The 26,360-nt window shown below is 40.7% G+C and overlaps 1 protein-coding gene across 2 annotated transcripts; it reads right to left on the reverse strand.

Moving 5' to 3' along the window:
* Positions 1-6,184: 6,184 nt before the first annotated feature.
* Positions 6,185-20,530, reverse strand: FDX1 (ferredoxin 1). 2 transcript variants are annotated; one of them, XM_061457719.1, is made up of 4 exons: positions 20,243-20,527; positions 14,499-14,623; positions 11,249-11,378; positions 6,185-6,704 (listed from the first exon to the last, which is right to left on the reverse strand). In XM_061457719.1, exons 1-4 carry the CDS (start codon positions 20,407-20,409, stop codon positions 6,590-6,592), a joined length of 537 nt encoding a protein of 178 aa, XP_061313703.1. In that variant the 5' UTR covers positions 20,410-20,527; the 3' UTR covers positions 6,185-6,589. The 2 variants fall into 2 exon arrangements, with proteins under 2 accessions (XP_061313703.1, XP_061313704.1); XM_061457720.1 differs by lacking the exon at positions 6,185-6,704 and adding an exon at positions 8,284-10,813 and having other exon boundaries at positions 20,243-20,530.
* Positions 20,531-26,360: the final 5,830 nt, after the last annotated feature.

Raw genomic sequence — 26,360 nt, forward strand, 5'->3', positions numbered from 1 at the left:
TGGGACCAACTTCTCCAAACCGAGATTTGCCAGCAGCAGTTTGATGCCAGCAGGAAGAAAACCAGCCCAGCCATAACTGCAGCCTGGGTACAGCTGCCATAAGCACCAACAGACTTCTCTGGAGTATCTACAAATGGTTACTTAGCCCCAGTGTCCAGTGCTGTTATCACTTCTCGTGTGTTCTCCTCTGTTGCTTGCTGCAGCACTGGACAAACTAGGAGCACAAATGTCCCACCCTGCCATTAGTGGGTTATGTTACTGCTCATCCCTGTGAACATGAAGGAGCAGAGGCACCATGACAGGCAGGGAACCCCAGTACTCACAGCAGAGCTGGCTGAGTCCCTGCTAGGGCTGCTCCCAGGACTGTCACAGGTCAATGGCAGAGGCTCCCAGTAGCTCATAGAGAGAGGGGGTTGCTGCCTGCAGGGGCTGGCACCCCATTTCTATCTGCATGGGTCAGCAGGGCTGATTCAGGAGTTTCTGCTTGTCTGTGCATCTGTCCGTCTGTCAGACTACATGCCCAGGCACAGATATCCACAACCGTGGCAGCCTGGTGTGATGCAGCAATAGCTCTTGTCCAGTGTAGCACTGAACCTACGTCTCTTTCGCAGCAGCTCTGCAGCCACCAGCTCCACCGAGGGCTGTAGCCGAGCTGGGTTCACATGTACAGCTGCTGGAACGCGCTGTGCTGCTCCCATGCCCGAATTTCACCCCTACCAGCGCTGTGCTGCAGGGATGTACCACCTGGGGTCAGCACAGCGGAGACAATTTCACACGTAGCCTGGGCTCTAGCACAGACGTGCTGTAAAGAGCCAGAAATGGGAAGATAAAAGCTCTGCTGTACCTGAGTAGATATAAGGAAGGTTACACCAAGCTTTTTATCCTTTCTCATCTCTAGCAAATGTGAGAGATGCACTCTAGTGCCTGTTTGGGGAAGAAGGTGCTGGAAAGGGTTAGGAACAAGGGGATTATGCTGGACAAAGATAACAAAAGTTGGTGGAAGCACACAAGCAGTTTTAGTGCTCAAAATATCGTTTCTGTTGGTTAAGGGAGCTTCCAGAGCCATGGAGAAGGATGCAAGAGATACTCCTCTGAGCACAGTGAGGCCACAGCTTTAGGTGGAAGTTTGCCCTGGTTGCAAATGCTCTATCACTGCTGGCCAGAAATTAATTACCAATCATTTTTTAATTTGGACTGGTTCACATCAGTGAAATGCTTAACTTCATAAAAAGTTAGTGGAGGGCAGTAGGTTAAAAAGTAAATCTCAGGGTTACTTTGGTTGGTTTATGTACGGACCGCACTTCTTGCTGCTCTCCTGGCAGGGTTAACAGGGAGAGAAGGAGCACAGAGGCACTATAGTGCACAGATCTACACAGCCACCGTCAGAGTCAGCAGCTCCTGCCAGGATGCACAAAATCCCTGATCCCTTCCCACATCTTTGCAGATCATTTACAGAGAAATCACCAGCAGCCCCTTCCCAATGTTTTGTACTATTTGATACCTCAGTGACTGATCTTGAACATCTCCTTCTGTAAAGATTTCTCTCTCCTTTTTCCTCCCAAGGAATGAGGAGTTTGTTGGGTTTTGGTCTACCCAATCTTTGCATAGCACATCAGCCTCTGGGAGGGCAAACACAGTCTCTGTGCCCATCCCAGACTCATGAGCTGGGATGCATTGCCTCTTCCACTGTTAGTTTTTGGACATGGCCTCTTCAACCTGCCTCCAACTGGGACATTAAGTTTGAACATAGCTCCCTTAAATTCTCTGGAGCCCTGTAGCTAAAAATGGACATAGGAGTTTTTCTGTCTAAAGTTAACACACTGCCTGGAGAACTCCTTTTCCTCTCCCTAGTGAGAGCTTGCAGCCCAGATGATGGACACCTTCGTGGCAGAAGAGCAATGTGGGAGTGTGAGGCACCTCCTCTTCCCCCTTCAGACATTAGTGTCACAGAAATGGGGACTGCTGGCTCCTGTGGTCAGTGTCCCAGCCCACAACAGAAGACAGTAGGACCTCAAACGTGACTGGGGCTTCAGGGGGTGAAGGGACTTGACCTGGAGCCACAGACAAGTTCCCCCACACCCTCAGAAAGGAAGAGTGGGGATGAGACCTTCCCTTCTGCCAGGAGGGTTTTGGCCTGGCTTCCTCACAAAACCAGGAATCGGAAGGACCCCACCAATACTTGTGAATTAAAGGTCTATTTCTGCCCCAGACTGCAAGCACATGTTGCAAACTGAAGTTCAGAAGCAAAGAGAACAAAGTCAGTTCTGATTTTCTCTTCATTTTTGAGGGGGAGGAAGACAGAAGAGACCCACTGACTCCTTGTTTTACCAGAGAAAGGAAAAGCTTTTAGAAATTAAGTTACCTGTAAACTTCATTTGGACAAGGAAGCAAAATATATATTTAACTAGTTTTGATGCTTTAGTTGTGTGCCATTGTGCAATAATTCATACTTACACTTGAATGTGCATCAGTAACTGTTAAGTTCCATTTTATGCCCAGATATACATTTAATAACTTAGAGGAAAAGGAAAGAAAAATCAATACAAACAAAGTATGTCAGAAAGTGGCCAAAAATAAGTTTATTTGCAAATCATTTTGACAATAAGGAAACAAGTATCTCTGAACTGTGCATTTTTGGGATTACATGTCAGTTCCTTTGTCTTCTGAGATTTGCATTTGCATACGATACGGGATACCTCTAGAATTCAAAATAAACTTTGAAGTGTACTTTTTTTGCTTTGCTGTGCTAAGTAATTCCTTCCACAGGCACACTACAGGAGAGTCAAAGTCTTTGTAACGAGAAGCTGTCACAGGAAACGCACAATGACACAACCTTGGCTTAGAAAGGAAACTATTAAGAGAGTTGTTTCACATTTATTTAATGCAGCATCAAATGCTTCAGGATTCCCACAAGGCAAAGTGCCTCATGCTGTGCATAAATGGACAAACAAAAAACCCAATAAACCAACCCAAAGCAAAACCCAAAAAACCCCAAACCCCAGCAAACACCAACATCTATCCCTAAACAGCTATACTGAAATCTCAGATTTCTTTCCAATGCAAGAATGCACAGTATATCTGGTTATGACCCAAGTTACGTTCCCTCTCTTGGAAGCCAAAGAGCTGTGTCTCATGTAAAAGAATCAGAGTTCAATATTTAATAAATGTAAATAAATGAACTCAGAACAAAGGTAACACAAAGTGAGAACTCATTTACCTTTGAGCACGACCGTGGCAGGGTAACCTCTAAATTACAGTTAAGAGTCACAGCAGATGCAGAGGAAGACAGCAGTTATCTTCAGAACATTTCTTCATCTTACTTCCACCCTTCTTCCCAACTTTGCTCTGTCTTTCAAAAGCCAGGAGATTTCAACTCTAAAGTCACATTTTGAATTAAATCACACATAGAATCACACACAGAATCCCAAGGGTTGGAAGGGACCTCAAAAGATCATTTAATCCAACCCTCCTGCAAGAGCAGGGTAACCTAGAGTACATGACACAGGAACTTGTCCAGGCGGGCCTTGAATCTCTCCAACGTAGGAGGCTCCACAACCCCCCTGGGCAACCTGTTCCAGTGATCTGTCACTCTCACAGTAAAGAAATTTTTCCTGATGTTCACATGGAACCTCCTATGCTCCAGTTTACACCCATTGCCCCTTGTCCTATCACTGGACATCACTGAAAAAAAATTAGCTCCATCATCCTGACACTCACCCTTTACATATTTGTAGACATTGATGAGGTCACCCCTCAGTCTCCTCCAAGCTAAAGAGTCCCAGCTCCCTCAGCCTCTCCTCATAAGGGAGATGCTCCACTCCCTTAATCATCTTTGTAGCCCTGCGCTGGACTCTTTCAAGCAATTCCCTGTCCTTCTTGAACTGAGGGGCCCAGAACTGGACACAATAATCCCGATGTGGCCTCACCAAGGCAGAGTAGAAGGGGAGGAGAACCTCTCTTGACCTACTAACCACACCCTTCTAATACACCCCAGGATGCCATTGGCCTTCTTGGCCACAAGGGCACATTGTTGGCTCATGGTCATTCTCCTATCCACCAGGATCCCCAGGTCCCTTTCCCCTTCACTACTGTCCAGCAGGTCAGCTCCCAACCTGTACTGGTACATGGGGTTGTTCTTCCCCAGATGCAGGACTCTACACTTGCCCTTGTTGAATTTCATCAAGTTTCTCCCCACCCAACTCTCCAGCCTGTCCAGGTCTCCCTGAATGGCAACACAGCCCTCTGGTGTGTCAGCCACTCCTCCCAGTTTAGTATCATCAGCAAACTTGCTGAGGGTACATTCAGTTCCCTCATCCAGATCGTTGATGAAAATATTAAACAGCACTGGTCCCAGCACCGACCCCTGAGGGACTGCACTAGCCACAGACCTCCAGCTAGATTCTGCCTCATTAACCACAACTCTCTGCCTTCTTCCTTCCAACCAGTTCTTGATCCACCTCACTACCTGATCATCAAGCCCACACTTCCTTAGCTTATCTATGAGGATGCTGTGGGAGACAGTATCAAATGCCTTACTGAAATCAAGAAAAACCACATCTACCGCTCTACCATCATCCATCCACCTAGTTACTTGCTCATAGAAGGCTATAAGGTTGGTCAAACATGACTTCCCCTTCGTAAAGCCATGTTGGCTGCTCTTAATGACCCCCTCATCCTTGATATGTCTAGAGATGGTGTCAAGAATAAGTTGTTCCATCACCTTTCCAGGGATGGAGGTAAGGCTGACCGGTCTATAATTACCCAGGTCCTCCTTCTTGCCCTTCTTATAGACTGGCGTGACATTTGCCATCCTCCAATCCTCAGGCACCTCACCTGTTTCCCATGACTTACCAAAGATGATGGAGAGTGGCCCAGCAATGACCTCCGCCAGCTCCCTCAGCACCCGCGGGTGTATTTCATCCGGACCCATCGATTTATAGATGTCCAGATTGCTTAACTGATCCCTAACCCAATCCTCATCTACCAAAGCAAACTCCTCCTTTATCCTGATTCCTTCAGAGTAAGTGTATTCTGAAAAGTATATATGATTAAGTTCTGAACAGAACACATTAAACCTATCTTGTTTAAGGGGAAGTCCAAAGGGAACACCAGGAAACAAATAGTTATTCAGAGAGAAAATTAAAGAATCTGTACCAGATCTATTTTCAATACAGTTCTAGAAAATATTTTTATAGCGAAGAGGGTCATTTTTTTTTATTTTTTTTTCTTCTTTATGAAGCTCAAAATAATCCCAATATTTGACACTGGAAAAATATTTTTCATCTCTCCCATAAGTATAATAATGCAAGAAAAGATGCCTAGATGTCATTGTCACCACTTCAAATAAGGCATTAATGAATGCATTAGATCATTTAAATGTAAATAAATGAATTTTATATATAAATATACTCAAAATATTAAAATAAGCTTATAAGGGTAAACTAACTATTGTAATGGTGACAACCATTTCATTTAAGTATTTAGGCAACAAAAACTGGAGAGAATAATGAAGAGTCTTAGAGACATTATTTTACTTTGTTCTACTTTTGAAAGACTAAAACTAGAATAAACTGAAAGCTCTTCATCATCATTTCACAGGCAATCCCACCATGGGGGTCTCCTCAGGCCTTCTGGGGAATCTAGTCCATCTTTATGTAATAAATATACTTGGTCATTCCACATCAACCCTTGCTGAAATGACCCTGAGACCAAGGCCCAGAACCTAAGAACCTCTTTAAGCTGAATGCCCTAGTTAACATCACACTGCCTCCTGATCAAGCCAAAAACAGAGAGGGATGAAGAATTCAGAACAAATCTTCTGTTGACAAACACTGCCCTCTTCAATTCCAACTCAACTATCTTCAAAGAACAGTAAGAATTTACAGTTACCTCCAGTGGTTATGCCCTCCCATTAGACAGCTCCAGTGCTTTACTCTTCTAAGCCCTGTGTATTCCTGTATTTGTCGTGTAGTCAAACATGATGAAGTTGAGGTTTACCGATTTCTGATTCAGGCCACAGAGATGCATTGCAGCAATTAAGATGTAGGTGCCAACATTCTGCATAGGCCCCTAGATTTCACGGTTTTAACAGTATTTTTGGCAAGACAAAAAGTTTGGAAAACCCTATCCTGAAAATCCACTATCTGCTGAGGAAGGATCCTATCTACTGAGAACATGAACTAGCTCCGAGTACACCATCTTTAATGACAACACTTTAAAAAGACTCAGTCTTACAAGTTTTGTTCTCTTACATATCTAGGTCTGAAACCTAGAAATGACCAGGGGTTTTTAGAAGTCTTGTAGAAGTGATCTGGCTTGCAAACGTCATTAGTTTTGGCAGAATCATATTATATGAAACCTGTAATACACTTGCTAACGCTTAACCCAATGATCACTTATAAGAAGTATTATTGCATTTTAAGCGTAAAAATATAGGACGTTCTATAAAGAAAATTAAAATAGCATCCATCTAATATTGATAGTCATATAAAATAACTCACAATTATGTAAGTTTCCATATTTAATTACACATTTAAAAATAAGTTATAAAAATAATTAAACTTCTTTAAAACCCCTAAGTTATTGCCTTTTAGGAGTTTTTACTCATATCTACTGATTGTCTAACATCTGCAACAGCTTCTGGTACTCGAACAGTCATATTATCCATGGATTTCTTCAAGCAGATTTGGCAGCCTAAACGTGATCTGTAGGGAAATAGGACGTTGTCATTAGTTCTACCTGATCACACATCTAACAGCATTTACCCCCCTACGCCTCCAACATTCAGCCATCCCAAACAAATTATGATCTACAATCAGCCACTCTTGTGCATGGCTTAATCAAGACCAGCAGTGAACTGCATGCATCAATGCAAAGATACATGCGGTAATAAAAATTATTTACATTAAGTAGCAGAGTGCAGTACACTGGAAAGTGGTACACAAGTACTTTGTACTTCCTGAGGCAATATACAGTAAGGGTGACCCTTCCATTTTCAATGGGTCACTAGCAGTTCAGTCAAGTGCAGTGAATAACACTTGATGTCCCAAGGGATATCTGACATCTCTGAAGAGATGAAGGCAATGAATCAGAATGAAAACCTCAGAAAAAGCAAAACCTAACTCATATAGGGTCCAATGTTTTCAAATTAAACAACTTAAGATTGGGTCATTATACCAGAGAGTAAGAGCAAAAAGACAAGAAACATAGGAAGGAGAAGGATAAAATACTCATGGCACCTGAGGAGATGTAAGCCTTCATTTTTTCTACCTACTATTTGGCATGAGAAAATATTGTACTTGAACATTTCAAAACAAAGACATAATGCCACAACAAAATTCTGTAGACATCACAGGCCACTTTTACTCCTGGAATATCTCTAAGTAATGTCCATGCTTTGGTACTTAAGTATAGAATACTTAAACATCAGCAAGGATGGGCAATGTTCTGTAGCCCCAGCTGAATAATTTTATCAATATAGGAATGTAGGCAGAGATACTATAAAAGATCATACTACATTAATATTTTTATAGAACCCTTACAAGCATGTAGTGATCAACTGCTGTTAAACCTCAAAATTCAGTCCTGTATGAAAATGCGATACTTCTATGTAAGTGACTCCATACATCAACTTCAAATTACTAGAATGCATGTATAAACACATACATTACCAGAAGATTTAATCTCTTGAATATACATCTGTAAGAATAGGGTTAGAAATTACATCTATTAGATATGCAATTTGTGATACTTGTATCATTGCCAGCAAGGCTGAATTTTACTGAAGTGCCTGTTTTCACTAAAGACCAATGCTAACTCCCTAGGTACTCTGTAGTGTAGCAATGGATTCACTTCATGTGAAGGTTTTGAGCCTGCTACACAGCAGTACAAAACAACCCTAGGCAGCATTAAATAACACTGTGAGAAACAAACTACTTTCTCTTATTCAAATTCTTCCACAGCATTTACAATTTTATAGATATTTAACCAGATTCCTCCACTCCTTACAGCTGAAGACTGGACTCCCAAAAAGATGATTTAGTCAACTCCTGCATGCAAACCACCCCTCCTTTAACCACTTCCCTTTATTTACTCTCATTCTACTACTTAAGGAAAAGGAAAGAAAAAAGGAAGTAAAAAGATATGGTGAACTCCCATATTGTCATGTAATGGTCATTTACTGGTTTTCTACCTGTTCCTAATATTGTCAATAGCCCATTCACTTTTTTGAGGTTTTGGTTTTTTTTTTTTTTTTTGGTGTTTTAACACCAAACCTTAAGCTGACATTCCTGTAAGATGCTAGCTAGCTGGCAGCGTATTTCAAGTCCACATGGTTACCATTGTTCTACCCACCTCTCCATGTGCGTTTATCTGCAGCTTTTAACACCAAACTTTGTTTCCTGTCACTCAACAGCACAAGATCCTTGTGTATGGATCACTGACAGTTTCTGATTTTACCACACTGAGTAACATAGCACTATACACAAACTTTATTCTTCATTCTCTCTTCCCAAGTCTCACAAAAACACTCACTACATAAAACCTAGTACCAATCATTTTTAGATCACATATTCTTACCTTGTTAAAAGACAACTGTTTATTAATCAATTACTTCTCCTTTACAGGGCCTTTGCTCTTACCCATTTCAATTCAACCTTAGTAAAGAATTTCTGAACCTAAGTAAACTACATGAACCGTAAGATTTTATTTTTTCATACTCAGTGACTCATCTGAACTCCCATATCCATTACATCCGTCTACAAAAGCTTTTTTGAATTCTTTCCTTATAATTATGTGCTAGAAATCATAAAGAAGCAACAGTTCATACGCCCATGATTAACATGTCCAGTATGGAATCAGACTCACTGTTCTCCAGTTCTGATGATCTCATTTTAAAAGTTGGGTTGCTACCTTCCATTACTTTGATGTGGGAGCAGTTTTAAACCACCTAATTAAGCCTTTCAGACAAAAGTTCAGAAATGTCATCATGAACTTCTGCAGAACTCCTGGGTGAATGCTACCTACTCATTACCATTTGTCATTACTCATTTTACTGTATTTACTCGTATTTGCTGCAATACTCCAGGAAGCCCTCTCCAAAGAAATCTTCCAGTGCATAGATATCCTGTAACATCTCTAGAGACAGCAATGCCAAAGAAACTGCTTTTACATCATCATCTTTTTATATTTTAAGTGCAATTCTGCATCACCCATTGGCTCTTCATGTAGACAAACTTCCTGCTTCTGACAGGTTAAAAACAAAACTGATTTTCTACTATTTAGCAAGCTGTTTCTCATTTTTTAGTTCAGTATTCTTTTGAAACATTTAACATAATAGGGTTTGCACCCCCTCACTCTTAATATCTTTACTGTTCTGCAGTTACTCAAAACCATTTCCTTTTAACCTTTTTATTTAGTCCCTTGTTTTAAAAACCATGAGCTTCCATGGCAGCTGCTAGCTGAAACTTCCCCAAATACAGTCACTGACAAGAATAAACTTCTATCATTTATGACAGAGCATAGTAGTGCATCTCCATTACACACGTTCATATCAGCGCAGGAGACCAGGTAACCTATAGCAAGTATCAGTCACTTAAAGCTCCGTCTTCCAAGGCTTTTCACACATATGAAAGAACCCTGGCCATAGGAAGAACATGTGTTGTTAGGAAAACCTGATGGAAGTAACAAGTGTCTTCAAAAGGTCTAAAAACTTAATGTCGTCTGAAGAACTTTGAGAGAAAAAGTATTTAAACAGCTCTTTCTACTGTTTCAGTTCTTCAGTAAAAATTCCTTGATTTAAATATTTAATTAAAAGATAGCCAAATAAAAAAGTTTTTCATTAGATTGCTGGCCTCCAGAGTTATTTAGGAATCAGTTTGGTGCAGAATCTGAAAGTGACTCTGAGAAGAATTATGGTAGATGGTAAGAGTGACATAAATTCACACTTAATAGACCATTATTTTCAAAATTGAAAATGTTTTTTTTTTTGGGAGACAGAAAAAAGGAGAAAACAAAAGAAGCTGAAACAAGTTTCTCATGGCTTAACTTCTTTGCCTTTACAACCTCCCAGAAAAGTTAATATTTGGCTGAAGTGAGAATAAACATACTGTTGTGTAGAAACAATTGATACAGGATTCCATTACTGGTATAAGGAGATAAACAAGTTAATTCAGAGTACTACTTTGCAGGGACATAAAAAAAACAAACTATGCTATACAGGCCAGGTATAAGGCCCTCTGACATCATGGGAAAATTCTAAAATACTTTGATAAGCAATTGCATTGAAACATGAAGGGAAAGGCTTATGAAACCTTGTAAGGCATAGCTACTTACTCTTCATGTAGGTATGTTCTACAATACAAACTACATGTACAAGTAGTGGAGAGCACTAAGAATAGATGAGGATTTGACACCGTAATTACAACGCATATGATGGTGGGAGATACAGAACAGAGGCTTACTTTAGACTATCACTAGTCCAATGTGCAACACTGCATTAGCAGTTAAGAGAACGCTTTAGTTTTACCCAATAGGGAATCTGGCTTGTATGCACCAAGAGTACTCTGATATGAGCCAAAGTATGACAAGTGGTGACACTGCCACGTGTGACACCATTTATCCTGGAGACGGCTTGGTGAAAGGATCTTATCAATGCACATAAATACCAGAGAGGCTGTGGAGTCTCCATCCTTGGAGATATTCAAAAGCTGTCTGGACATGGTCCTGGATATCGGCTCTAGGTGGCCCTGCTTGAGCAGGGGGTTGACCCAGATGACCTCAAGAGGTCCCCTCCAACCTCAACCCTTCTGTGATTCTGTGAAAAGAAGATCTGACCAAAGCTAAAATACTAAAGTAAACACATTTATAAAACACATTAACTAGCTACAGACTAATGGAGACAGAAAACAGAAGGGAAATAAGAACAAGAAAAATCACACACATGACATCAGCAGCAAAGTTTTTGTTGAAGGAACTGGGTTTTTGGTCATATTTCAGTATCTGACACTTCTGCATCAGACACCTCAGAAGAGCAAGTAGTGGCAACTGCCACTTTCAGTTACAGAAATAAAACTGACATCTTTTTAGTATGAATTCAGCTAATCAGTATTCAAACTTGGCAGTCCCATTTGCATAACAGAATCTACCTACTCGTTAAAAGATAATTAAGGCATTCTAAGAATAATGGACTGCCCCACCTGCAAACCCTGCTTTTCAGTTTTTCATGTAGTAAAGTGTTATGTTCCCTTACGTTTCTGTGAGGCCATATGCCAGGTCCAGCATGTCCATCTCTTCATCAGTAATTGCATCTAGTTTCTCAAATATGTGGTCTTCAAAGATTAAATGACAAGTTGAGCAGGCTAGCGTTCCTTCACATGCACCTAAGGAAAAAAAAAAGTCAAGATAACAGAAAATCCAAGTTTCAAATTACAGCATAATTACAATAGAACTTCACAAGAAATTCTTCATCAGTGTGTTTGTCTCGTACAAGTATCTCTATTCACTACTAAAACTAATGCTTCATATATTCCCACATCCATGTATCTACTTTGCATTCAACTCTCCATAGCATTTCTACAGTTTCTACAATCCTGAGATTTACTTGAATCCTGTAGTTAATTAAAATACTTAACTAATTCCCTTTCTACCATTTAAAGAGAGAAAAGTTTTGTACTATAAGAATGCGAAAGCAGACAACACTGTCAATCAACACTACTTAATTTATCTCCAAGGTTGATCCTTCTCTCCCCATTTCCCAGTTTTGAGAAGAAGTTCAACAGAACGTAACAGATTTTATACTTATTATTTCTTCTCCCTCAACAGAGCACTGATTCACAACCACAAAGGTAGTCAGGCTAGAGAGACCTACATGTATTACAGGGCAATTCAGTCTGAGATCCAAGGACCTAAGAATTTGCAATGGTTGAACAGAATAAGCATCAACCACATCTACCTGCTAGAGCAATCAGATCATCACAGAACAGTACAAGTTTGAACACTAACAAATTTGTCTCTGCCACTGGGCTGGCACCAAGTTCTCTGCTTTGCTGAAGAAGGATGATACAATTCTTCTTTGAAAACTGAGAGAGCTGGGGCTGTTCAGGCTGGCTCTGGATAGACCTTAGAGCAGCCTCCCAGTACCTAAAGAAGACCTACAAGAAATCTGGAGAGAGACTTTTTACAAGGGCATGTAGTGACAGGACAAGAAGGAATGGCTTTAAATTGAAAGAGAGTAAACTTAGATATTAAGAAGTTCTTTACTGTGAGGGTGCTGAGACACTGGCACAGGTTGCCCAAAGAAGCTGTGGATGCCCCATCCCTAGAAGTGCTCAAGGCCAGGTTTGATGGGGCTTTGAGCAAACTGGTCTAGTGGAAGGTGTCCCTGCCCAGGGCAGGGAGGAGCGCTGGAACTAGATGATCTTTAAGGTCCCTTCCAACCCAAACCATTCTATAATCCTATGAATTCCAAAGGTGAAGAAAATGGAATTTTTCGTATCTGTGTAGAGACTGGTGTTGGGGCACAGAGCAAACCCCCCTCCCCGATTCAAACTGATAAAAGACAAGCCGGTAACACATTAGCCAAGTTTCATTTATTTACTCATTTCCAGGGAAAGCAGAACTGAGAGCACCGTGCCCACATCACCTCTGTACTTATATGGAACAAAGGGAAGCAAGGCTGCATGTATAACCATTGCTATGAAAAGTAACAGTAGGATTTATCATCAGACCACAAGAACCACACAGAAAGTACAGTGCTTTCATGTAGTAACAGTACTGACTGCATATATTCAAAGTGACCATGACATTGTACTAATAGTCATGATTTTAAAAATGGTATCATGTCTTCATGTACATAGAAATGCATGGGAAAAAGCAGAATGCCAAAAAACGTAAAATTTGTTGTATCAGCAGTTCAAGCATTTTGATGTTGGAGAAGTGAAGTGAAAAGATAGGAAAAAACAAACAAACACCAACCAGTCTATACAAACAGTGGAAGGTCTTTCTGCAACTGTAAAGCTAGCAGTAGCAATCAAACTGAGTGGAATTGAATAATTCAACAGTTTTGTAAGTCTTTGTGTAAAGATATTTCTATTATTATTACTGCACATGGGATGCCCCCTAGTGATAGAAACAAATAGGTTAAGATTTACATGTTACTTTTTTTCTTTTTTCTAAACACAGAACATACATTTTTACATTACTTACACTGCATTTTTCTTGGCCCTAGTATGTTGCTTCATTTGCAAGTAATTATTGAAATGGGACTATCACATGTTATAGTTAAGGATTGTTACAGTATTTCCAAATGTTAGTTTGGCTTCTGTTTATTGACAGCATTATTGGTTGTTTTGGGGTTTTTTTCCACTTTACCACAATGGTTTAACATGGCTCATATTTACACAAACTGGGAGAATATCTGCTGTAGAATATAAGTGGACTAGCCATAAGCCTGTATAACATATTTAATAAGTGCTATATAATGCCAGGTATACCAATACACTACAGATTTTTAAGAGACAATTTTTCTCCTCGGGCGTATGCAACTCCAGACGTAAAAGCTGACACAGATGCAAATCTGAGATTTCAAATCTTACCAAAGATTTGATTACTACCAGAGAAATTTATCTGCACTAAGACACACCTCAGATTTCAGACTGCACAATAATATCCTAAATGTTTTTTAAACCAATTGACTTGCATTCACTCACACAAATTGTGCTTCCACTTTCTGCTTTAGTTTGTAACTACTGATTCTTAAGCTCATGTTCATGTAAATACCTGTCCTGAGGTATTTAATTACAAAATACCACTGCTTTGCATGGGCAGAATCCTACATCCTAGGATCCTACAGAATCACCCTCCAATCAATGGAAAGTGCAAAAGTTTGAAGGAATAATGAGGTAGTATAGCACCTTTCTATTTTGATTTTAAACAAAACTTGTACCAAGTTAGGATTTGACTGGGCACTGGTCTCCTTTATCCCAGTCCTTCAATAAGAATTAAACCTTTTGCTCTTTTCTGCTAACTGACATGGAACTGGTTTTTAATTTCACTTAGCTCTCAAATACTACAGCAACTTGTGCTACAAAATGACTGATAATAAGTTGAAACAGTATGGCAATACAGAAATAAATACACCAGTTTTGTGCTGCGTCTGGAACCTTTCAGCTCTGAAGAGTCTGCAAATGGCATCTTTCAGATCCCACCTTGACAGTACTCTGTCCACATGCTCCTCCTTTAACTTTCAAGCTAGGCTCACTCCAATTTATTTATTAATTTATTTATTTTAAATTTGACCCAAAATATTGTATGTCCCTGCAAGAAAAAAAAAATAAAAAAATGGAGAGTATTCAGAAATAAATATTAATTTACAGTTGGACTTGAAGATTTTAAGGGCCTTTTCCTATATAAATGATTCTACAACTCTGTAAGTATTTATGAATAAACTCGTAAAGAACATTATTTCTAAATACTGAATAGTAGTCAGTCAATCTACTTACCAAACCCATCTATGTCTAGATTATTATTAACAACAACATCCAGCAGTGAATCCCCCGGTTTTCCTTTGGCTGTTAGTTTGTCACCATCACGATTTATGAAATGAACAGTGATTTTATCTTCTGAGCTGAAAAGAAAAGCATACAATGGAATTAAAGAAAGAATTCTAGATTTTTTTTAGATCTTTACAGTTGATTAAATACTACTAAACCAATAATCACCATCAACTCCAAGAGCACAGAAACTCAAGTTATTGGTCTTTGAAAGCTGTAACACGGAGAGGCATTTACTGCTGTACATTGAACAAAGGCCATTAAAAGTAAGCAAAAAAACCTTGGTGTGTGTTTTGTCACTAGAAGCTATATAGGATCCTGATAATTAAATTTTTATAAAATAAAAGAGATTGTTTTAAATGCTTCTCTACAGACCTTTCCACAGACACCTGCTTTGGATTTATGAAACCTTAACTGTTCTCATCATTATCATTCAAGACAAATTTTAACTTTTCTTATTTCTGCTTTGAGTTTAAGATATTTTACTTTATTAGTTCCAAAATCGAATCCTTGTCCCCTCCTCAAAATGGAAATACTCTAAAAGCATTCTGGATTTTTTTGAGCACAGGTTCTCCTAGGTTTTCACCTTGTAAATATTAATTCCAGTACAGTTCAAAGCTTTGACACTGGCTTCAAAGAAAGGTTTTTTTATTTTCCTGCTTTGCTTTTCAAACAATTATGTTTATTTAAGAATTTCTCTTGCAGTCTGCATAACATGTCTTAAGACCAAAGCTTTTAATATGGGGAAAAAAACCCACCCTGTGTTCTATTATCTATGTTATTTCACATGCATGTTACAGGAAAGCTTTTAATATACTAACAAATAAAATACAGTTGGTTTGTTTTTACAGTTTTCTTATCCTACAGTAAGTAAGCAAAACAGGAAAAACTTGTATGGACAATGAAGAAACCTGCCAAGAGATGAGAAATGCAAATAGAACAACTGAAAGCTAATGCAAAAAGTCTATGTTTCAGTGTGAAATCCATGTGTTAAGAACAGCATGCTTAATATTCCCTTTAATATTTTTAGTAACTGTGGGCCTTACATGACCTAGCATATGGAAAGCATACAAGCTTGAAAAATCAAGCCACTCTCTGGAAAACTCTAGCCTGTAGTGCTGAACATCAGAGCAACCCGAGTAACTTGTAAAGCTAGCACCTGAGTCCTAGGTTGTTTTGAAAAACAACAAATAATTGTTGCCCAACTTAATCTCCTTGCTACAACTGTAAACTCACTTGGTAGCAGTAAGCTCTGTGATTCATTATGATGTCATGTTCAATTCTTGTCATGTCATCCCTCAGTCTATTCTTCTGAAGACAGCCATTATTAACAATAAACTCATTCCAAAATTATAATCGATAATGAAGGATTGACCTTTCTGATCTGCAGGATGCAACTGAAGCATGCACTGTAAAATTCAGAAATCTTCAAGATCTATCTTTAAAAAATGTAATTAATGTTAAACAGTGACACCAAAGGACCACCTCCAGCAAAGGGTCCTGTGGGGGTTTAAGTTGCTACTCTGCTCTTCTTTTTGCTCTTCTGCTATGCCAACAACTCCCACAGCACAACCAAGGAAACAAGCACCCACTTCTTGGAGATACTAGGACAAAATTCACCATCTCCACTGGTAGCTTAAGACTGACGGGTTTAGATTGAATCTGGAAAGGTACAGATTCACACTCCTGACAGCAAAAGTAAACCACTGACAGCGTAATTTTAAACTGCTTCAAAAAGCTCTTCCAGCGCTCAATGAAATACACTTTCACTTACTGAAGTATTTCTGTCAACATAACAAACACAACCCTAACAGGAGACACAATGCAAGATGCATTTGCACCTATGGACATCCTCTGCCCAAGGTATAGGCATGGAAAGTACTAAATATTTGTTCCAATATCCAAAATACACTCTTCTATTATGGGATGAAGTGATCACAAGTAACATGGACCAAACAGCAGGACATCTGGCAATCCATTAGATCACTGAAACCTTTGTAAAAGTCAAGTCATGCCCCTCCCAGTTGTCAAAGTACACCTGAAACTGTCTTCACCTGTGATTACACTAATAAGGCATAACACCACAGTGTCATTAAAAGAGTCCTGCCCTCCTTCCTTTGTTCCTTCAGTCTCCAGCAGTCACCCTGCCATGAAGTAAATTGGGTCTGGAAACAAAACTGGATGAAACACTATCTTTACAGGCCAGGTGCCATACCAATGTCAGAACTGGTACACGGTCACATCTGTCTCTCATATGAGACATACACCTTCATGAAACAGTTGTGTTACTGCAACTGTATGATGCCGCAATACAATCTAAGCCTCATGATCAAACAGAAATATAAGAATGTGGTTTGGGGCGATCCCCATTACCATCATCCTTACAGCAGTATTACCACAAGTCAACTCCTTTTGCTAATCTGGCTGAAAAATCAATCATAAAAACAAAGTAGTCCCAGCTGAACCAGCAAGCAAAACTGACAGAACTGCCACTGCCCACAACAAAATAAGGAAACAGGAATGAGATCCCCTTTTCTGTAGTAACAATCTCACATTAGCTTCAGACAGTTGAGGAACGGCACCGCGGCTGTGCATGCCGAGCTTGTGTGGCATGCAGTAAGTGGACAAGCCACAGTACCACCAGTGGGTCACTGACTCCTGTTAAAGATTGCTACAGTAATTCATATTTTCTGTGGGACCTAAGTCATTCTGACTGATAACTAACATTTTCGAGATAGCTTTCTTAAGTTTTACAGTAGGATCAAGTTTTCTGCTATTGCCATCTTTACCACACTCCACACAGGCAAAAAGTTGAATTAAATAAAAATCATAAATAACTGAGGATTTATTGCACACATGCCTTTCAGAAGTGTGTTGTGGTAATCAGACCAGTCAGACATTCAAAGCACACACTGTGCAGATCTTTCCAATGATTCAGAGATACCATTCAAAAAATAATAATAATCACACCTACATGAAACAATATTTACACTTTTAAAATTTCAAGTACCATGGCTTTTGTCTACCCAGACATTGTTTGATTGAAGGAAAAAAAAAAACAATCAAATGCCACCATACTGTGAACTAGTCACAGGCAACTAACGCAAAATATGCCAGGTCTATGCAAGGATAAACAGCCTCAGGATTATCAGGAAGAACAAAACCTATTTTGTGTAATCTGTATAAGGGATAAATAGCCCAATTCATGCTCAGATGAATCCTTTTCACCAGATGCACAACACAATTAATTTCTTCACATGGCTGCCACAGTACTATTAGCTTTGTTATCATTATGATACCCTAAATTAAAGATACTAGGAATACACAGAGGAGCACCAGAGAACAGTAAACACTGTTCATTGTTCCTCCCATGCAAAAAGAGTAAGTACTGCAAGAATCCTAACAGCCACCTCCTCCCCTTAAAAGAAGTATCCTTTTGAATCTTCAGCTATTACTTCCAAATTAAGAATCACCTCTTAGATTCCTCCAAACAAAACACAAAGATAACAACTGTAGCCTGGTGTTGCACATAATAAGACCAATTCTGTTCTTTCTAGATCTCTTATTAAATAGTAAGTCTAACAGCTCTACCTATATGCCTGAAGAGTTTAATGAATTAAACTATTATACAGGCTTCAATTAAAATATAAAGTAATAAAAGTTATAAATCAAACTAAACTTTAAAGCATGTAGCAATTATACTGTCCACCAAAAATAATGTACAGCTACCTGAATGGGTATAAAAGCATTCAGAATAACTACTGTTCACATGAAAATAAATGATAACAGGTGAAAGTGGAGCAACAGGAAGAATTAAATGGAAATGAAAACATAATGCCCAATACTTCACTAAAACCCTTGGGAACCTCTGCTCACAAGAACCACCTGAGCTAATAATTTTGTACAGCTAGGTCTTCATCCTCTAGACACAAATACAACTAATTTTACATATACAAACAATTATATATGCTTTTACTGGAATAACAATGACTGATAAGTTCAGGAACTTAGTCTCAAATAGTATCACATCCAGAAATGGTAGGACCAGAGAAAGTAACTTGCACATCAATGAAGAAAACAGTAATATATGAAAGAAACAAGGATATTCTTTTTCTCTCGACTCATTCATCCAGGTAAGTATATACGGAGTATATAAACAACACATATGAAATGCCTGTGTGACCTTTTTTGATGGTATGCATATACAATGCATGTGAATAAATTCCTATCTGTTTGTGAAAGACCTGAGGGATTACAGGTCTTACATTACTATTAGGTAATAAAATGTTTTTCACTTTTAGTATTCTTTTTCCTCCCATATTTACCCTGCTTAACAGCTTCAATAACTTTAAAAAACAATACTTTACAAAGACCTTTTGATTTTTTAATTAAAAATTTTGAATCAGAGACCTTGAAATAAGTGAATGTCACTCTGCTAGGTCACTCAGAGATCTAAACTAGCCATTTACCCATCTCACATAGGGGTCCTAGACTAAAAGGTTAGTTTGCCTCTCCATATTAAAAGTATCCGCTGGAACAAAGTAAAAAAGCACCTACAGGAGAGTTTAAGAGCAAACTACTGAAACAACTTCAATGGCATGGAAACAGGCAAACCTACGGTCCTGATGCTGGGCAGCTGATGGTGCATCTCATTCCGAGTCGAAGAAACTTCTTGGGCAACCAAGTAAATTAGGCTTTTAAAACTTCATTTTAAATACTGAAAGTTAACTGTAGACACTGACTTATCTTTGAATATACAAGCTACAAGCCAGAAGGCCATACATAAACACAGCTTCTAACTACATGTACTAAGCTGCAAACACATGGGCTGTGGGATATTAAACATCTACAAAGGTCGTAACTTCTGAAACACCTACTCATACATACTGGTGAGAAGAGGTGGGGTTCTGCACACTTGGATGCATAAGTGCTCATCAGTAAAGTAAAACTACACCAAAGGCACAAGAAAATTTCAAATCTTCAGTACTGTCAGTATTGGGCTCTCTGGTATGTTCTGTACTTCTACCACAGGCCTAGCCAGACTTTCAAAAAAAAAAAAAAAAAGCCCCAACAAAAGAAAACAAACACTCCCCCTGCCCCCCCCAAAAACAAACAAAACCAAACCAAACCAAACAAACAACAAAAAAACACGCCAAAGCAAGAGAAAGAGGAAGCACAGCGCTGCGCGAAAAAGCGACTCTGATAGGGTCACAGCCTTTCAGAAAGCTAGTTTAAACATAAACAGCCTTAGTTTAGTTTTCCATAACATTATAAGCTCTTTCAAGGGGCTCCAGACTCCAGATCACAAGATCACACAGGCCCTGCGGCTTAACTACACGAGGGGGACGACGGCAGTGCCCCCCGCAGAGAACTTCAGTGCCGCTGCCAAGGCAGTCCCAGGCGGGCCGGCGAGAGCAGGGACGAGGAAGAGGGCGAGACCCGCCCCGACCGGGCCAAGGCAGGGGCACAGGAGGACAGCGGGGCACCGCAGGCCGCACGGCAACGAGGAGCCGGGGGAAGGTTACGCAGCACCAGCCCAGCTCGGCCCCCACCAACGGCCCTTGGCCCTGGGTGCCCTTAGCGCTGAGGCCCAAGCAGCGGCCCGAGCAGGCCCGTTACGGCACTGCGGCGGAGGGAGAGCTGCCGCCGCCCGGAGGAGCCCGCCCGGCGCCTCACGGCTCTGACCCTCTTACCTGAGCACCGCCCGGGCAGAGAGGCCGAACGGCCGGACTGCCCTCACGGCAGCGGCGGCGCTGCCGCAGCCTGGCCATGTCCCGGCTGCCGGCGAGGCGGAGAAAAGCCAGCGGCGGGAGGAGGCGGCGGCGGCCCGAAGGAGCCGTACCGGCCCCGGGGAGGCCATGGCGGCGGGACAGGACCGCGGAGCTTCCGTGCCGGCACCGGGGGAGAGGCGGGGACAAAGTCCTACTGCGTACGCCTCTGGCGCAACCTGCGGCAATTCTCGCAGCCGTCTACGTAGAGCACGTCCCGCCCCCTCATGACGGTGCTGCGAGGTGACCGCGCGACGGGCCGAGCGGCGTTACGCAAAGTGCGCAGCGATGCGCGGAGCGGCGGGTCTGGGGTCGGGGCCGGGGCCGGGGCCGGGGCCGGGGTTTACGGAACGGGCGCAGGGCGCTGTTCGCCTGCCGTGCCGGTGGCTCCGCGTTGGAGTCCCGCGAGGTCCCTCAGGCATGCTGTAGGACGGTGGAAACCCTCAACTTCCCTCATTCAAACCTAAGCCCTACTCTTCCTGGAAGGTGGTCCCGTGGAGTCCGACATTGTCCTGCCTCCCTGCCCGATTCGGCTCGTGGGGGATTTCTTGTCACGGCTCAGGCCACGACGGGGGCTCAGCGCTGACAGCGCCCTGGCAGGGTCTCTGACACGTGGTGGAGGTGGCACCCAAGGACTCCTAGGAGTCCTCACTACATCCCATCCCAGATGTGCCTTTGGATGGCGTGCCCTGTGAAGGACTGAGCTCCCTGGCTCCGGACAGGGCAAGAAGCAGGGACGGAGGGAAACGGGCATGGCAACAACTCAGGGCTCTCAGACTGTGTTTTATGGCAGAATCAACTTCTAAAACCCAGGCACCAACAAAGGGACAGCAGTGCTACCAGAGGTTTTAACGAGAGGTGGGTATTCACTGTGAAAGGCTCAAATATCAATAGGAAATACTGAGATTTCTTGAACCATTTCAGACTGCACATACTGACTTAATTTGGCTCTCTGCAGTGTACACATTGCTGTACAAGTTTTGATTAGATGGGTATGCAGATCCCCTTCACTCTACCACATGCTGACTGGAGAGTGCTGAGTGAGTGATGAAGAAAGGGAGCATTTACTTCCAAATCAATCATTCAAATTGTAAAAATAAACGGGAGAAAGGAGGAAATGTTGATGACCTCTGAGGCACTCAAGGTAGTTAGGATTATTCCTGATGCCTTATGATTTTAGGACTGTGTTTTTGTTGGTGTCACAGTAAGATCAAAGAGGGAAATAACGTTATACTATCTAACTTAAACTTGTATTTTCTTTAAGGAGAGAAGGCTGTGATGGAAATATCAAGAGTTTATAAACTGGCTATAAACCAAGTGACTTGAATGTGCCAGTTTTCACTGCTTCAGGTATATAGCTCCTACCCTCTAAGTGACATATGACATACTCAGTGTCAGTAGAGGGATTCCCTTTATCCATTACAACTATGGCCAATGTAAAATTTTACAAAGTCTGACTCTTATCTTTTAAGCTTTATTTCCATTATTGCTATGTCAAAGTAGCTTTTTTAGCAGCTACACTGTATGAATCCTGTGACACCAAATATGTTTCACATTATAATTTACAATCCAGTATTATTTCCATAAAAAAAAATGGACTGCTGTCCTCATCTAGATCTAGCATAAGATTTCAAAAGTGTTAGTTATCTAGATGCACAGTATAGCTCTACATTTCAGCTGGAGTGAGGCTGACCCATTTTTTCTAGGCAATTTCCTTTAAATTTGTCGATGCTACAAAGGCTGCAGTAACTTTACACAGGTTGCCACTATGTAATACAGGCAGAACAGCTTTCAGTTGTTCTTTGATTACTTGCAATAGAATTGTTTTTTCAAATATATCTTTTGTAGAGTAATATTATTAAATCTGATATTAATATAAATGCAGTTAACATTAGCAAATTAATATATCATAGAGCAGTCACTGAAATAAATACTCTGAGTGCCAGGTCCTCAGCGAGTATCCTGGTACCCACACACCCACACTAAGCTATTTTTCATTAGGTTTCACTCTTTGACAGCACACGAGAAGGTGGCCACAAATAATACATTTTATTTCAGTATTGTCACTACATCATAGGGTCATATATGCGTTCTTATAAGGCAGTGTATAGCTAAATATATACAGTATTATGTGGACTTTTAATATTGTAAAGCCAAAAAAGCACATCAGATAATCTAGTCTGTCTTTAACCAGATGGCTGCTTGTCATAAATTTATGGTTAATGCGGGAAGTAAGTCTGAAAGGGACCCTCTGGACCGTCTAACGTAAACATGTGCTATCACATGCAACTCAAGTAACTAAATATAGAAGTATTTTATTAAAGTTTTCTTGCTGGTATTAGCTGCACAGAAAAACAGGCCCAAATTTTCATTCATTGGAAGGGTAGAAGGCTTAATTATATATTAATTTTCAAATAATTTATTAGTTTAATTCTTAGCATAGGATTATTCATACTGATTTTTCCCTGCCCAGGGCTGCCCATGAGTTTAAATAGTTTGGTTTTTTTTTGTTCTTTGTGATGTTCACCCATCATTTATTGTACTCCCTCCAGCCTTTTTATTTTTGCTTCTGTTGTTACAGGTCTCTTTTCACAAGGAGGAAACTCTTACTATTCTCCTGCACATCCCACACATTTGTGTGTATGTTAGTTTGAATCCAGCCTTGTTAGGTGTGGGCAACTAGTTCGTCCATTCACTTCAGGTCTTGTACAGTGTCTCTAATAGAAATGTATGGCCCTGATACATCCTAGGATTGGATTTGATTTTTTGTTCCCATGTACAAATGAAATTAGTAGCCTGAAATAATCTTGTGATCAGTTAATAACAGAGATGTCCCTTGCTGTTTCTCATTAATGAAGCTATCATTAACCACAAGAGTTCTTGCTGCCCCCAAGAACATAGTAGGCTCTTTGAACTTTGCTTCAATCTGCTTTCATGTGTTTTTTTTGTTCAAATACCATTTTAATAAAGAAGGCTATTTCTATTAACCAACATTAATCCCTGTGCTAGACATGTTCCACAGCTCTGTTCCAGCCTTCAGACTGCTGTGACCGTGAGCATGTTACCCCCATGCAGCAGTTTATTTGGCAAAGTCCAAGGTCAGCTCCTTCACTGATAAGAGCAGTTGTGAAAAAAGCTGATGATGAGGGCATGCTTTGCCTTTCCCTTGAGAGCCCTTTTCAATCTGAGGCTCATGCTGGCCTTCACCTCTGCCACAGAGCAATTGTGCAGCAGTGCTATTGGCACTGTCTCGCATCTTTGAGTCTTCATCCAGACTTGCTGACAGGAGACATGGCATGAATGGATATTTATGAAATGCAAATCCAGCATTTTTATTAAAGAGTTTTTTGAAAATAATAATTCCACCAATTAATCAGGCTTCTTTATACAATTAGCTTTTCTGGTCATTATCAAAGTTCAGTATGAGCAGTGTTTTAACTTGGATTTTCTTAGAAGCAAAATTGTGCCACATTATCCCTTTCAGTTGAAATACTGAAGGAGATCAGAGAAAGGAAAGGATCCATGGTCCATGTGGAAATTTCCTTTTGTGATCATCTGCTGTTAACCAGCGTGAGAACAGAACCATCTCATCCAGAGTTTTTTCTCTAAGGTAGCTTGATTTGTGATATCCCCACCTTAGGTTTTGGCATAGCTTTTAGTTCAGTCTTCTGGCTACAGTTTCTCTTGGATTATAAGAGTGCAACTAAGCCTTCACAGAGACAGGAGAGCAGCAGGCCACCTAATTTCATCTTGGCAACCTTCATGTGACTGTGGGCAGGAGTGGGCCTGTGAGCTGCTGACACAATGTTTTCTATGTTTCAATGTTCGTTCCTCCAGACTATACCATCTCTTCAACCTGAGTTTTCTGAAACCAAGATCTTCCTTTCCACCTGCCCCTGACAGTTCAGTAACACAGACCTTGATCTAATTTCAAGCAATGAAACTTAAAATGTTTAATTTATTCATCATAGGAAGGTCCAGACAGTCAGAAACTGGTGAGTGGAATACATTGGCTGGGCTCTTTGTTGTTACCTTCAGCCCAGGAGGCCGAGGACTTGGGAGCAGTGACATCTGAAGTAACCCATGCTTGAAAAGGGCAGGAAGGTGAAGGAGAGGTCATCGACCAATGAATGCTCATGGGGTTGTTTTTATTTTGGGAATTAAAGTGGTTTTTAAGACTTTTTGTAAAAAGGCAGGTAATCTGAGTACCAGCAAAGTGCGTGTGTAGCTGCCAAGTGATTCTACAACAAAAAGGAGCTTTGGGAACTTCGGCATTTTGTTGGTGAGGATCCAGTAACTGTGGTGCAGAAGGGCAGGAGGGTCTTTTGTTTGCAATTGTTTTGTCTTTGCTGGTTTCACTACAGCACCTGAAATACAGCAGGAAACAGAAATGTTTGGAGTTCTGTCATTCAAAGAATTGGCGCTCTGGAAATAGGACAGAGCCTGGTGTTATCCACTCAGAGAGGAAAGCTGAGGAGGTGGGTCTGTCTTATGACGGGAAGGTGAATTACTGCCATGGAATTCTGCTTAACTGTAGATAATGTGTTGCTTCAAAGCCACATTTCTGTCATACATAGAAGACTGAAATCTGCATGAGAATTTGCATCTTGAATTCTTCTACTTCATGTTACACGTAACATTTCATAGCAATAGCTCCTTCCTATGATAAGCTGTGAAAGTAATTGGTCTCCAATTAAACAAAAAAGCAATTTTACGACTGCAGAAGGTTTGTGTTGATGATGAATTACAGCCTGATACCCACTCCTGTTGCCTACCTGCACCCACTTCTCTCTCTGGATAACGCAATTATGAAAGATCAGCAGCATTTTTACTCTCTTCCTCAGAGTCCTTACGGTTGTTCTGCAACAACAACCGCAACAAGATATGAGCAAAATGTCTCCATTAAGCAAGGGTGTTGATTGCTGTAGATGCTGCAAGTCCTGCTGTCCTGTCAGTAGCAGGTGGAGTGAGTGATGTATGAGGTCCTGCATGCTGGTCATTTACTGCCTCTGCAGAATGCATCTTTGTATAGCCTGTGATGAAGGAATGCATTTACTGTTAGTGGTAGCCTATTGGTTTGTAACAAGAAGCCAGCTCAGTTGCACATGACAAAGACTTTTGTGTAAGGTTCTTGGAGAAAGAGTGATGCACAAAAGGTAAGTGTGCTAAGGCAGGAGGGTTGTGTGTCCACCAGGAGGCATACCAAGACAGGGTTTCATCTTCCTCACAGACCTGAACCCGATGCACGTACCAGCAGTGGAGGGAGGCAAAAGTTTTCATCAGATTTACATATCAGGAATTAGGAAATTGAGAGGTTTCTAGAACAACATGAAAACTGGCAAGAAGCTGAAGTAATAAAATGCATATATGTAAAAAAAATATATATATATGTCAAACTGAAAGAAGGGAGATTTAGATTAGATATTAGGAAGAAGTTATCTACTTTGAGGGTGCTGAGGCACTGGCACAGGTTGCCTAGAGAAGCTGTGGGTGCCCCATCCCTGGCAGTTTTCAAGGACAGGTTGGACGGCGCTTGCAGCAACCTGCTCTAGTGGAAGGTGTCCCTACCCATGACAGGAGGTTGGAACTAGATAATCTTTAAGCTCCCTTCCAACCCAAACCATTCCATGATTCTATGTTCTCTGGTCAAAGGCTATAATTTCACATAAATGTTGCTGATGTTCAGAGTCATTGGAAGTCATAATCAATATCACTGAAAATAAAAATGCTAATCAAAGTGTAAAGCAATACTAGGTCTCAGCTTCTTATGGTACACATCAGCAGGTGTCTAAGATGCCAAATTAGGTATTTCCATGTACATATGAAAAAGGACAAAGTTTCAATGATGCAAACATTTATGCATGTGAATGATTGTATCTGTTATATATTAAAAATATAAAAGCAATTGCAAAATCAGCTACAGGCTGGGACTCCATGGGAATACAGGTTGTAATAAGCTTATCAGCTGTGCTTCTCTGACAGTGTAACTGGAGTTAGAAACAATGATCCTTCTCTCTGACACCCTAGGAACATGTATATCAGA

Source organism: Pezoporus flaviventris, unplaced genomic scaffold (genome assembly GCF_033815535.1).
Source record: "Pezoporus flaviventris isolate CSIRO_AGI_PZ_B2104156 unplaced genomic scaffold, CSIRO_AGI_Pfla_v1 ptg000025l, whole genome shotgun sequence".
Lineage (NCBI taxonomy): Eukaryota > Metazoa > Chordata > Aves > Psittaciformes > Psittacidae > Pezoporus > Pezoporus flaviventris.